General features: G+C 41.4%; 1 protein-coding gene across 1 annotated transcript in view; it reads left to right on the top strand.

The window, feature by feature from the left end:
- USP13 (ubiquitin specific peptidase 13) overlaps positions 1 to 9,133 on the top strand; it is an 81,042-nt gene extending 71,909 nt beyond the window's left edge. The window contains exons 19-21 of the mRNA XM_048863129.2: positions 570 to 732; positions 4,330 to 4,414; positions 5,054 to 9,133. Of these exons, the coding sequence (XP_048719086.2) occupies positions 570 to 732; positions 4,330 to 4,414; positions 5,054 to 5,147 (342 nt within the window). The 3' untranslated portion in view covers positions 5,148 to 9,133. The remainder of the gene's footprint in view (positions 1 to 569; positions 733 to 4,329; positions 4,415 to 5,053) is intronic.
- The last annotated feature ends 5,652 nt before the right edge of the window (positions 9,134 to 14,785 follow it).

The following is a 14,785-nucleotide window of genomic DNA, read 5'->3' as shown; positions in this document are numbered from 1 at the left end:
TGTATTGTAAACTACTATTTTGATTTAGCAGGGATTGAAAGATCTAAACTGGCTTCACTTTAAATCATTTATTAGAACCAAAATCCCAATCCCAGCCATTTTTTATCCAGCATGGTGGGGGAGGGAAGGTACATTGGAAATTACAGCTTTGGAAACCAAATACTTAATGCTGGCTCCAGCTAAATCATTGTGATTATTTATAGGACTGATACAGCCACTTTTCACATCAAATATAACTTTAAAAGCCTGTGTGCTTAAATTAATACTGTTATCCTGTGTAATCCAGCACCCTATCATTATTGGCAACAGCATGCAGAACACTGAGCAAACTCCGTGTGGTGCTGAAAATGCTGCAGGGAATCATTTAGTACTAAACGAATCCAAGGTCAGGAGACTTGCACAGTGGGTGCTGAATGCTCATTTTCATAGAGGCAGTGTGTATAGCTCAAGTGTACTGAATGCTGTTGATCTCAGTCCTTGTTCTACTTATTTAAAGATCAGTGTTTGTATGGTAGCTACAATGTTGGTGAACGCACTAATGGCTGGTGTTTTGCTCATTTGACTTCCAGAATAATAATTTGGAGCATGCACTGGACTGGATCTTCAGCCACCCTGAGCCCGAGGAGGAAAGTGAGTCTGCTTCAGATGTGATGGATATGGAAAATAATGCTAATGCCAACATCCTTGCAGAGGCAGGTTCAGAGGGGCCCAGGATCAAAGATGGGTCTGGAAGTAAGTTCCCCTCAAGCAGTGGCTTTAGCTATCATGCTGCAATGTTGCACCCTCATCTCCATCTTATATATTATACCTAGAACTCTTCTCTCTCTTGCAAAAAATTAGCTTCACTGAGTGTTTGGAGTGATGTCCAAACAATCTGTTTTTATTCCTGTCTGTGCCACTGTGTGTGTGAGAGAGAAAAACCTTGGGCAAGTCATGTGACTTATTTGGGCCTCAGCTTCCCCATATGTAAAATGAGGATGACTCCAGCTTCTCAAGGCTGTTGAGAGGCTTAAGGTTTGCAAAGTGCTTTGGCGTTCTTGGATGAAATGTGCTATAGAACTGCACAGTATTAGGATTCCCATTCTTATCTCCAGACCATTTGATGAGTCACTTCTTTCTTCACTACTGCTTCTGTGAGAGGAGAATCTGTGCCCCACTTACAATAGCTGAAAATTGCTCTCAGGCCTCGTCTACACTAAAGAAGTGTAATGGATTTACCTCGGCTATCTAGTCACTCTAGGGCACGTCCCTAACATGGGCACATGACACCAGTGCACAGCAGAATTTATGTTGGCATAAAATACTTTGGTAAATTACCAGATTAAACTGGGCTGGTGCAGCCAGCCTGGGGTTGCATTGATGTAACTCCATTGATACTTGGTTCATATTTCCTTAATGTAGGCAGAGCCTTGGAGAAGGTTGATTTTTGCCTGCAAAAGGGGCAGGCAAATTCAGACAAAACCTCCCAGAATCCTGTTGCCCTCATGTCTACATCTTGGCAGGGGGTTAGACTAGATGACCCATGTGGTGGTCCCTTCTAACCCTGTGATTCTATGTCGCAGTGCAATAAACCTCATATTCTTGTGTTGGCATTAATACATCTGCTTTCATGGTGCATCGCCGCCTGGAAATCTTGCTGTCCCCAGGGTCATTGGATATCCTTTACTCACCTATTCTGCATAAAATATAATTTCCGTCTTTCATTATGAGGGGGAAAAATACAAAAATTCCATGCCTAGAGGGAGGAGGTCCCTAAAAACTAATCAACCTAAGGATTCTGCTGTTATTACAAGCCACTTGAAGTCTAGGTCTTTTTGTTGATATGTAATCTGATGATTCATTTAATAGGAATCATTATCCTACATATCCATGCATGACTTCATTGATTTCTCTTCTGGTTTTCCTCTGAGAATCTCATTGTCAGAAGTAATAGAGCTAAGTAAACCACAAGATGGGGCTATTGTACAGCAGCCAAGGAATGTAAAGAAGGCAAAGAATGATAATAAATTCAAATGCACTGGGTTACTATAGCACAATGAAAAGGAGTACTTGTGGCACCTTAGAGACTAACCAATTTATTTGAGCATGAGCTTTCGTGAGCTACAGCTCACTTCATCGGATGCATACCGTGGAAACTACAGAAGACATTATATACACACAGAGACCATGAAACAATACCCCCTCCCACCCCACTGTCCTGCTGGTAATAGCTTATCTAAAGTGATCATCAAGTTGGGCCATTTCCAGCACAAATCCAGGTTTTCTCACCCTCCGCCCCCCCCCACACACAAAGAAAACCTGGATTTGTGCTGGAAATGGCCCAACTTGATCACTTTAGATAAGCTATTACCAGCAGGACAGTGGGGTGGGAGGGGGTATTGTTTCATGGTCTCTGTGTGTATATAATGTCTTCTGCAGTTTCCACGGTATGCATCCGATGAAGTGAGCTGTAGCTCACGAAAGCTCATGCTCAAATAAATTGGTTAGTCTCTAAGGTGCCACAAGTACTCCTTTTCTTTTTGCAAAGACAGACTAACACAGCTGTTACTCTGAAACCTATAGCACAATGGTCATCTTAGGATAATAAGGAGCATTTAACATTGCCTTTCTAAAGAACTTTAATACCCCCACATTAGCAACAGCAGTGTGTATGTCCGCTACACCTGTCTATTTCTGTCCCCCAGGTTATCGTCACTTGTAATATTCTTACAAAAACAATCTAAAGACCACATCAAATAATTATTTAATTTTGTTTCTCTTGTAGCTTTTTAATAAGTTTTTAATAACAGCTTTCAAATAATACTTCACTGTAACTATTACAAATGTTACATAGTAAACGCCAGGTTTGATTATCCCAATGTCTTGGGGACAGTGACTATATTTAGAGTGGAGGTTTACAATGAAGAACATGGGAATTAGATATGTGTAATCAGACTTCGGAGGATGTGACCCTGTTTTGACTGTCTGGGGTTCCAATAATATACTTTGAGGCAGTAAAAGGGCCTCAGAACTCCCTCTCTGGGTCAAAACCCAAGTCATTCCCATTATTCAGTTGTTTGAAGGAGTGTAATCTGTTTAATTTTGGTCATGGCTGTATTTAGGCTTGGCAGAATTCAGTTTTTTTAACAATTTCACTGGATAATTAATACTGATGGATATTGTTAAGATCCTCACCCCTCAATTTTTGTCAATTTAAATTTTCACAGTTTTTGGAAATTTTGGGGGATGGAGTCGGGAGGGGGATTTTAGACAATTATTGAATGACGTTAGATGTTGAGATTCAAAAAGTTAAATGAAATAGTTAAAATACAAATTGTCAACATCACATGTCAAAATATATGAAGTAAATATCCTTACATTGACAAATCATACCTGTTTTTACTGTTGATTTGCTAGTCCACTCCTAACAAGCCTAATTCAAAAGTCTAAATCTGTGGATTTTGACTCTAATATGTTCTCAAACAGCATTTTTCTTCCTTTTGCCTATTTGTAAATTTAGATTATGTAAATATAAATATATGTTCATCAATTTGTGTGCATATGGTGAAATCAATATTTACCAATAAAAATTTAATCATTCCAAGTCTAGGTATACTGTGCAGCATAGACAAATACAGAATAAGGTCTCCATCCCTGCTGTGCACAAAAAGCCTTTTCTTCAGTTGTCCTAACAATGAACTCTTTATGGTTTTCTTCCTGTTGAGAAGCCATGCCTGCATAATATGCTGAAGCTGTTAAAATTATTATCCAAGGGCTTCCCCCAAATTTTAAGAATTATGTATGTTTGTGCGGATGATGGGGTTAAAAGCCATACGGAGGACTCAGACCAAAGGCTACTGTAGGATATAGTCCGTCTTTTTCATTTAATTTAGAGGAGCTCAAACATTCATATCCATGAACTTATCTAATTCGTGTGCAGAGCCAATTTTCACCACCCTTTGACCAGGCTGTATCTAAATAGCATATCTTACATTTCAGTGATGTCTTGTGTGCATCAAGATTGAAATCCATACCCTTGCCCTGTCCGTTTTGTCTTTCATAGATTTGGTCATATGTTCATAGGTATAAGCTGATTCAGACAGTGTTGTGTGTGCACAGACATGTGTTGGTTTGTGCTGCATTCATGTTTGGTGAAGGTAAGTACTACACGTGAAAGGGGACAACTACTGCTGGGTTAATAGAAAGTGTTTTTTGGGATGTGAGGTCTGAATCAAAGGTGCTTATATATTTGAAAATGCTTCTCTGTTTAAAAAAATTGTCTCTTGGCTTTGTGCTGTGGTGTCAGCAATGGAGGAGTGATATTCATCATCTCTGATATTTCTTACGCAGGGTATGAGCTCTTTGGGTTCATCAGCCACATGGGAACATCCACAATGAGTGGCCACTATGTTTGCCATCTCAAAAAGGAGGGAAGGTGAGTGGCTTTGGGAAAGGAAGGAAAGATTTGGTTTCTGGATGGCAGGCAGGTCCTGCATAGCATGTCCTCATACAAAAATAGACGAGTGTTTGTTGTCACACAATACATTTCCGTTATCTCATTCAATCAGTGGAATGAAGGCTACAAATGTTATATAGAACTGCACTTGGTTTTCCTTGTAAGTGTGTGTGTGTGCATGCTGAGGCTACTGTAATCTATACCAGGGACTGGGCTGATATGGTACCTGGTTGTCTTTGTAGAGAGGTCTGTGTGCACGCTGGGGCTATTCTAATCTGTACCAGGGACCTGGCTGATGCAGAACTTGGATTCTGTTGTGCTTGCCACCCCCCCCCCTCCTTAGCTGTGAATTGAGCACCCTAATTTCTAGCAACTGGAAACCATCTCTGGTTTGCCTTCATGCCCTTCTCCTTTCTTAATTACTTAATTAATAAGAAGCCTGCTTCACCAATCACTTTGATTTTCATTGTGCCTCTTGTTTGTACGTTGTCTGATTAGATTTTAAGCTTTTTAGGGTAGAGATCTGGGAAGTCCTTAGTGTCTTGTTGGTGCTCTATTAAAGGAATTAATTACAGCACTTTAGTCCTCTGGATACTCATCTTCCTATTTTCATTTCAGATGGGTGATCTACAATGACCTTAAAGTCTGTGCCTCAGAACGACCTCCCAGAGACCTGGGCTATATTTACTTCTACCGTAGGATACCAAGTTAGGCCTCAAATACGTTATTTGGCCTTAAGAAGCCATAAGCCTTTTTAATCTGCCAAAAAAAAAAAAGTATAAAAAATTAAAAAAACAAACAAACCTTGGACTGCCAAAAAGCAAAGGAAAACATGGGATATTTATAGTTTATTTAAAAACACAGTCATTTGATGCCTTCTTAAGTGTTAGCAGGGAAATTTCTATTAGGTGGTGATGTACTATAGGATATTTTAAATTGATAACCATTAAAGGATACCTTAAAACCATGCAGATTACTAATGGAGTTTGCAACTAGCTCATGGAGAATATGCATTTGTTTCATAACTACACTACAACCCAATTACTGCCCTGTGGTTCAGCTATGTTCTCAGAAGACCTTTGGGGAATGTACATTTCTACGATAGTAGCTGCCCACTGCTTCCAACTGGAGAGTCCACACTGGTTCTGGATGTCACAGATTTGCCTTTGCTTCATGTATAGTTGGAGGGGGAGAAACTGTTTTCCATCACAGAACATGCCTCAGTCACGATATTATTTTCAGTACAATAAGGAATGACTTATATAGCTATGTATATTAGAATGTAATGATACAGAACGTTTTGTTTTGCCTCCTTGATGCTTGAAATCAAAACACACCAATGCAAAATTTGGAAGCTGTTAATCCCTTGTCAGTGCCCGCTGCATTATGCCAAATAGAAATGGTGGGTTTTATTTTATGTATTGAATGTGGGTTTTTTTAAACTCTTCTTGAAATCCTGTTGTGTTTTTTAAATTATCCCAAGAGATTCAGGATTGCAAGTGGCTGAAGGAAACCAATATGCTGATTTGATAAGTAATGCTACCACTCAGGAGTAACAACCACCATTTTCCTCCAAAGGCATTAAAAAAGAGGAGCAATGTCCCTTTAATTGTTGCAAAGAATTTTGTGCTCATACCAGCTGAAACCGGCTCCGTGACAAAGTGCTTGCAGTACAATTCTGCTTTTTGCCAAAGGTTGTTTAATTATTTAAGTTTCTTCCATGGATGGAGGAAATTGCTTGGTAAAATTGCTGATTTATTGATTTTTTTTTTAATTTATAACATATCAACTTTCTAGAAACTTGCAAACACATTGATAATTTGATCTGCACAATGCTCCCCTTATACATGGGCTTCTGGGGTTTTTTGGCCACTTTTTGTCCCATTTCCTCCCCTCCCCCGTATTGTTTCCTTATTTCAATTTGAGTCATAAACAAGAAGGGGCCTGTGTGTGAGGGCGGGGTGTTAAATTGTTGTTGCTGAATAGTTCTGTTTTAGAAAAAATTACAATGGTGAATGTGTAATCTTTTATGTTTCCAAAAAAACAAAGTTCACAGTATGTTGGCTTCTGCTGAGAGACCGTTGGTAAAATTGCCTTTTATAATATTACTGATCCCTCAGAATAAGTTGGAACAGTCAAAAGAATCCATGCAGAGTGCAGGAGAGGCAGGGAGTTGTAATTATGTCTTCTCTGCATTTAATGTCTGCAAGTTTAATAGCAAAATGCAGGCAATTGTACAACCAAAGGGAACCTGAATTTAAAGATTCTGGTTACAACTAGGGCCTCTTTTTAAAGTCTGACTAAAAACTGTTCCCGTAATGTAACAAAGCCTGGTATAGATCACTAAGCATGGTAATATAGGCCTAGTTTTCCTTATCAGTATTTGATCTGAAAAGTAGTACTAGATGTAGAGAGAAATTCTAGTTCAATAATTCTGTAGTAGTGTATTTGATGCCTAATCACTGGGAAAGCTTCCTCTATTTAACACCCTTCCAGGCACACTAGAATGGTGGTGTACCACATTAGAAGTGGCTCCCATAAGATTAGTCTGCCTTGTCATTCTTAAGTAGTTCATTGTAGACAAAATAAAAATTGCCAGCAAATCTACTTGTTCCTACAGTATTTTAGCTATTTGTGTCTTTCACTAGCAGTTGCCTATTCTGAAAATTGAATCAGGAAAGTATGCAGTGGCACATCCTATATTTAAAGTGAAGAAGCTGAACTTTCAGATAGTTTTTATTTTTTTATTTTTGCTTTTGGCAGTAAAAAAGGAAAAGATCACTTTCATACCCAGTTATATTTCAAAGAAGTGCAACAACAGCTTTCTCCTCTGCTTCATGAACTTAAAGGGCTATTTATAAACTGGAAAGGTCTGGTATGCATAACCTTTTTATTTAGAGACCTTGGCTAAGTTACAGATCATGGGGTCTTTACCATGCTCATTGTTAAACTGGAAACATGGCAAAGCTCCTAGGAATAAGGATGGAGCATGAACTCTCACAAACCATTTACTTGTATATAGAGATATCTAAAACTGGAACAACTGTGTGTGTGATATTAATAAAATATCAGGCACACTTAAAAATCTAGCAGGTGAGAAGCTGGAAAGTGATAGTTAAAAGAAAAAAATTAGCTGGCTGTAATAGGTGCATTTTTAGTGTCTGCATTTCTGAAATCCTTTTAGTGCAAGTATTGTTCAGCCCTTTGTGCTGCGTACACTACAAGTGGGCAAAAGTGCAGGGTGCAATAAAGGGGAAAGGCTGAATGACCTTTCATGAAAATACAACATTTGAAAATACCTTGAAGTTCTCCAGCTGTTTGTGCATTTTGTCCCCTCATCAGTTTTCTCCTTCAAATTTTCAATTTACTGTAAATTCTTTTTTTCTTCTCTTTTTTCTTCAAAGATATGACTAAAGGTGAACAGTGACATTGGTACCTTAGGATGCAATCATCTGACTCTGGAACCTAGAGTGAGAGGTACACCTGTTTGATCCATTTAAGCCCTGATCTAGAAAAGCACTTAAGCGTATGATAAGTTTCAAGAAGGTGGTTAGTCCTATTGATGTCAATATGGCTACTCCCTATGCTTAAGTACCTTGCTGGATCAGGGCAATAGTGAGTGACTTGACCAATGGGTGATGGGAGGACTTGTGGTTCAGCTGGATTCCAGTAACTGTTTCAAGTTGTTGGTTTTTTTTATTTGTGTTGTGAGATTCTTGGGAGTAAAGGTTGAGAAAAAGAATCACTTTGGCCCAGATCCTTAAAGGTGTTTGAATTCCTAGCTCCCGTTGATATCAATGGGATTAAGGTCACTAAATGCCTTTGAACTAAAAATGCCAGTTATTGAATCAGCTGAATACCATGAATCAAGAGGCACAAAGTAAACAGCTGTTTTATTGTTAGAGATAATCATAAATTTCTGAATTATGAAACTTTTGGGAGGAAGGGGAAGTGTTTGACAATTCCCCCCCTCTTTTTTAAATCCTGCTTTATTTCTAATGGAGTCTAGAACCCACTGTGATTCATGGTGTCCTCTCTCCAAAGCAGAAGTAGAATGTGGTTCTTAAAATCCTTTTATCTTGCTGGTTAAAATGTAATTAGGATATAATCTTAATTAAAAAATAATAAAGCCTTCAGCCAGTCTGGGAGTCTTTGGACCTGATTCTCCTTTCCCTTCTACCAGTTCCACACTGGAGTACCTCTGCTGAGTTATTCCTGATTTACACTAGTGTAAATGAAATCTGAATCAGGCCCTGTTTCGTAGGAACTTTCAACTTCATGGAGGTGCAGTAAAACTTGTGACATGGATGCATTAGGTCTTCATTGTAGCTTTTAGAAACAGACATCCAGCTAATATCTTTGTTTTCCATCCCTGTGGCAGTCATCTCTGTTTTCTTTGCTATCTGACTTCAGATGCATTGAACGACTATGCAAAACATGTTGTAACTGGAAATGCCTTTTTATTCCCCTCCCATTCCCAGCCCCCCCTCATTAATGGATCAGATCAATTTCTGATTCCTGCCACATCTTTTGAGGTTTTCTGTTGTGTACTGGAAGTGTTTGTAATAGTTTATTTTGCACCATTCAGCATTGTTTGCTTGAAGCACTGGTAACATTTTGGAGAGTATTTGTTTGAGATAAGAAGGGATATGAATGAAATATTGTTGCAATTGTTTTAAATTAAAAAATATTCTCACATCTTGGGGATCATGTTGTCTTTTTTGCCTCTTTCTTTTCTTTGAAATCTCAAGTTAACTGAGCAGCTTTTGGTGGTGCGAGTTCGCACAGTTGTGAACCTTGTGATATTTGGTGTTTTCCTTAAAGCCCCAACAACTAGAGCAGAGGAGGTACATGAGAATTTCCACTCTCAACTAAAAAAAGAAAAGAAGGAAAAAGGTAATTTCTAGCCTTGATAGTTGCAGAGAAAAGATTGAAAACCTGAACCTAGGGCTCCCTAAAGATTCAAAAAGCAAACAAGTAGAACCTAAAATGTATTATTTTTTAAAAAACTGACTATTTTTAAGCCACTCTTATGATTTTTAGAGACCTGACCTGATTTTTGAATGCTTGGGGCTGGCAATACTGATCTGTGCAAGCTCCCTCCATTCATACATAGGTTTCTACTGTGTTCTTCTAGGTTAGGCCTTTGTAAATGTTTGTCTGTAACCTCTCAAATCCCATCTTTAGATATTAGACCTGCTTTTCATCAAATTACACATGCTTTTTGGGGGGCTTCTGATGCTCTATATGGGGCTAGGCCATAAAAAGACGCACTGCAGGAGGAAATAGCATTCCAAAGATGACTCTGACATGGCTTTCTCTACAGAAGCATAGGGGTTGAGGGCAAATTAGGGCACGGACATGGCCAGTGGGTCTATAATTCTGTGGACAGATTGGCCATAGCCCCTTAAGTATGTGAGGAGTGCAGGATGGCTGCCATTACTATAAAAAGAAGGATGGTTCAGGGGTTAGGGTGCTAGTCTGGTAATTTGAAGACCTGGGCTCAGTTCTCTGCTCTATCACAGATTTCTTGTGTTACCCTGGACAAATCCCACTGGCCATGTCTATGCTACTTCCAACGTGGACAGAGGGATTTTTTTTCTGTCAGTGTGGTTAATCTATCTCTCTGGGATGGTAGCTAGAGCTAGATGGACAGAATAATTATTTTGTCAGTCCAGCTGTCTATATGCTGGGGGTTAGGTTGACCTAACTACAGTCCTCAGGGTGCAAACTTTTTCACAGCCTTGAGCAACATAGCTATTTGATTTAATATTTTAAGTGTAGACCCAGACCAGAGTCACTCTGTGCCTCAGTTCCCCATCTGTAAAATGGGATCATAGCACTTTGCCTTTCACAAGGATGTTGTGAGGATAAATACGTTAATGCCTCCTGCAGCGATTAGGATCCGAAATCTGAGTAGCTGAGAAAGGATGTAACAAGACCTTGATCCGTGCTTTTAAAGTATTAGAGGGGGTAAGGACACATCCTGAGCATTTCATAAAAGTGATACAGTGGTTGCTGTGGTGATGGCACAAGGTATTTTAACCTCTAGAAATAAACCACTGATTCCTTTGTTATGGTCAGGTTTTGGTGTTGGGAGGAGACAACTGGGACACAAACAGAGATCTTGTTTTTTGACAGCCTGGCTAACAAAGAGCAAAAGGTTTGACATACATAACTATGGTCCACACAGGGCCTTACTGAGTATACCTTACACAGCATTGGAATTTGGGCGTGTGATGAGGTGTGTAAACTCCAGCCTGGCAGTGACAGGGTTAAGGGGAGCCGGAGAACCCTATTAGCCTATTATGTGGCACCTAGAGGGGAGAAAGATTAGACCCACATGGAGAGAACCAGACCTGGTAGTTCATGTAAAGGAAGGACTGCAAGGCCAATAGGGGGCTGAGAGAAGAGAGCATCAAGGGGCTTATCCCTGGGTCTGCCCTGAAGGGAGAATCAGCAACAGGGATGGATTCCAGGCAGCTGCCAGAGAGGCTAGGAGCCACCCCGAGAAAGCTCCTCAGCAACAGACTGGGAAAAGCCGCAGGGAGAGACGAAACTTCAGGGAGGGAGGACTGGAGAGCACAGCTCCGTGACAGACTCCTGCAAACAGGCAAAGGTAGGAAGCAGCCCAGGAAATCAGCGAGGGATCATAAGAAACAGGCCCTAACAGTTTATCAGAGGGGCCTTGGGCTGGAACCCAGAGGAGTGGGCAGGCTGGGGTTCTCCTACTGGAGGGGAGCTGTAGGCCCTAGGGGTAAAGGGGCCACGCCTAGAGGTGCCAGATATCTAGTTTTCGACCAGAACACCCTGTCAAAAATGGACCCTGGCGGTTCCGGTCAGTACCACTGACGGAGCCATTAAAAGTCCAGTCAGCAGTGCAGCAGGGCTAAGGCAGGCTCCTTGCCTGCCCTGGCTCCGTGCGGCTCCTGGAAGCGGCCAGCACAGGGGGAAATCAGGGAGGCTCCGCAGTCCCTCCCCCCAAGTGTCGGCTCCGCAGCTCCCATTGGCTGGGAACTGCAGCCAATGGGAGCTGTGGGGGTGGTGCCTACAGGTGCAGGCAGCTTGCAGAGACCCCTGGCCTCTTCGCCTGGGACAATGATTCTCAAATTTTTGTACTGGTGACCCCTTTTACACGGCAAGCCTCTAAGAGTGACCCCCCCGCCTTATAAATTAAAAACACTTTTTATATTTAACACTGTTATAAATGGTGGAGGTGAAGCAGCATTTGGGATGGAGGCTGACAGCTCGCGACCCCCCTATGTAATAAACTCATGACCCCTGAGGGGTCCCGACCCCCAGTTTGAGAACCCCGGCCTAGGAGCTGGACATGCCAGCCGCCTCCGGGAGCCACCTGAGGCAAGTGCCACCTGGAGCCCGCCCCCCAAACCCCCTCTCACACCCTAACTCCCACCCATATCCCACACCCCCTCCTGCACCCCAACCCTTTACCTCAACCCGGAGCCCCCATGTGCACCCAAACTCCCTCCCGGAGCCCGCACCCCACACTCCCTCCTGCCCCCCAAACACCTCATCTCTGGCCCCATCCCAGAGCCTGCACCCCCACCTGGAGCGTCAACCCCTCCTGCACCCCAACATTCTGCCCCAGCTCAGAGCTCCTGCACCCTGAACCCCTCATTTCTGGCCCCACCCTGGGGCCCGCACTGCCAGCTGGAGCCCTCACTCCCTCCTGCACCTTAACACCCTGCCCCAGCCTGGTGAAAGTGAGTGAGGGTGGGGGAGAGCAAGCGACGGAGGGAGGGTGGGGATGGAGGGAGGCTGGGCGGGGCCTTGGAGAAGGGGCAGGAGTGGCGCTTCGGGGCATGGGTGGAGCAAGGGTGTTCGGTTTTGTGTGATTAGAAAGTTGGCCCCCTAACTGAACCCAGACCAGGGATGAAGGCCTGGTACATTATCACTAAGATGCTGGAGTTTTAGTCTGGACTTTTTTACCCTGAAAGGGGTGAGGCTCTAAGCCAGAGGGCTGAGTTGCAAGAAGGAACTCAAGAAGAAGTTTTCCGAGCAACTGGCAATGGGGCATTAGACAGAATTCCATCTAGACTGAAGTCCTGACTTTGACAGTGTCTGGTATACGATGCTTCAGACCAAGGTGCAAGAAACTAGTAGCAGGCAATTGTGAAATAACCGTTCCTTAAGGATAGTTTCTTTTTAACACCCAGTCACTTAGGGCCGGATTTTTACAAGAGCTCAGCATGTCAGGAGCTGAGCATTTCTGAAAATCTGGTTCCAAATGTGGGTTGCTGGGGGCTTGAAAATCTGACTCTTATTGGGTGATTTATGCCCCAAACTATGAATGGTTTTTATATTCTTTAATTATAACAGTTATGTTAGCCTGTCTAATATAACTGCAAATGGAATTGCAACAAGAGAAAATTATTTAAATTCCTAGATGCAGGTTTCTTTGATAAATAGCAAAGTAAAAAAGTAATAGAGAATGCTGTGGCTGCTGAGATTAAATGATGGCACTGCTGAAGTAACTGGTCAGTTAAATAAAAAACAGGTCGTAGCTTCCTATTGGAGCAAAAAGGCTAAAAGAAAAGAATCAATTTGTTATTCAAACCGTAACGTATTTCAGTATTGGTTGGGCATATGTTGGAGGAGAAGTTGGTGCTGTGTGGAAGGAAATATGGTTTAGGTGCCTTATGGCATAACATTTTATTTAGTGGCCTTAACTCATGAAAAAGAGATTTGTTAGAGAAGTTAACACGGCTCCAGTGAAGCAATGTTAGTTAAATGACGACAATGCCCCTCACTTCTGTTGTGGAACCTGTAACATGGAGTGGCTAAAGGAAGCTACAGCCTGTGACTTGGTTCACTTGGCTTCCTGTAAATGCACTTTGTTAGAGGGCTCTGTAACCATAAACACAGTGTGGCTTCAATTTTTACATTTTAGGGCTAAACCTGTAAGTCTACTGGGATTTCTGCCTGAATAAGGACTGTAGAATCCAGCCCTTAGTTCCTTTATGACAAGTGTCTTTAACATGTGACTCATCCAAACTTTGGCTGAAATAGGTGGGTGGCTGTATTAATGTCAGTTCTAATTCTCACCCCATTGCAGATCATGTTTTGTTCCTGTTTACATTGTTACAAACATATATTCCATCCCTTATCTAATTTTAGTGTTCACAGTGCCATGTAGTGGTTGTGCTGTGAGGATGCATCGCTGTGATCTCTATTCAGTGTCAAATGTATTCTCCAACAACCGTTTGCTCGGTTCACATCAAGGCTAAATCCTGAGGTCACTAGTCTGGCAAACTCCCATTGGAGTCTATGACAGTTTGCTTGAGTGAAAACATAGGAAAAACTGATTATCTCCAGAATGAGGTTCATGTTCTTTATGGCTTTTCCCTTCAGATCATAGGCTTCTCAGTGCTACATGCACTGAGCAATTTACAGTGTACAAGGAAAAAGGAAAAGCCTTCCCAAAGCTTTCTCTGCATATTATTATGATGACAATCAGTTGTTAATTTCACAAACAGGGACATTTTGAAGAACAGAATTCTGAAATCTGAATTCCCCGCATCTGTATTCTACAGTTTGTTTGACAAGTTTATTCTAAATATATAGGCATCTTCCTTGTGGAAGACTTTTAATCACTAAAACCCCTACCGATTTCTTTTCCAAAGATCCTGTGACATAATATTCTTAATTCTTTAGAGTTTCCTGAAGATACAATTTCCATGATTCCAATAAAAACTCAGAGAATATTTCAATACACCTGCAATTCTGAGGGGACAGAAAATGCCTCAGAGCAGATGCTCGGCTGGTGTAAATGTCATTGTTCTATTAACTTCAGAGGAGCTATAACAGTTTACATGAGCTGAGGATCTGCCCCCTAAGCAGATGTGGCCCAATTCCCCTGTTACTTAAAATGGCCCTGCACTAGTTAATTCCATGGACTTTAACGGAGTTACTCCTGATTTACAGCAAGGAAAATGGGGAGGAGAATCAGGCCCTTTATCTTTATTTTAATTATATTTTACAGTTGCATTGTAAGTATTAAGGGTTTCCTGTTTTAAAGCATTGTTCATTTGTGTTTCGTTTTGTTTTTCTAACCTTATGGGAGCTGGTCGAAAGGCTACTGAATCAGTTGGAGAAACTCCCATTGACTTCAATGGACTTTGGATCAGATCTGTGATGAACAAAACAACCTTGTCTTGTCTGAACTTTAAGCACAGAAACACATCTCTGCTTTCAAATAGCTAGGAATGAAAACCTCAGATTTAAAAGAAAAAAAAAGTCATTTATGAATCTGCTCTGAGAAGTAAGTTCCCCATTTAATTTTAAGCAGTAACAACCAAAGTCCATCTTCAACTGCACAAGAAATCTGTC

This window comes from Caretta caretta, chromosome 9, assembly GCF_965140235.1.
Source record: "Caretta caretta isolate rCarCar2 chromosome 9, rCarCar1.hap1, whole genome shotgun sequence".
Lineage (NCBI taxonomy): Eukaryota > Metazoa > Chordata > Testudines > Cheloniidae > Caretta > Caretta caretta.
The sequence above is the reverse complement of the archived record's forward strand: the minus strand, read 5'-3'. Positions and strand labels throughout refer to the sequence as shown.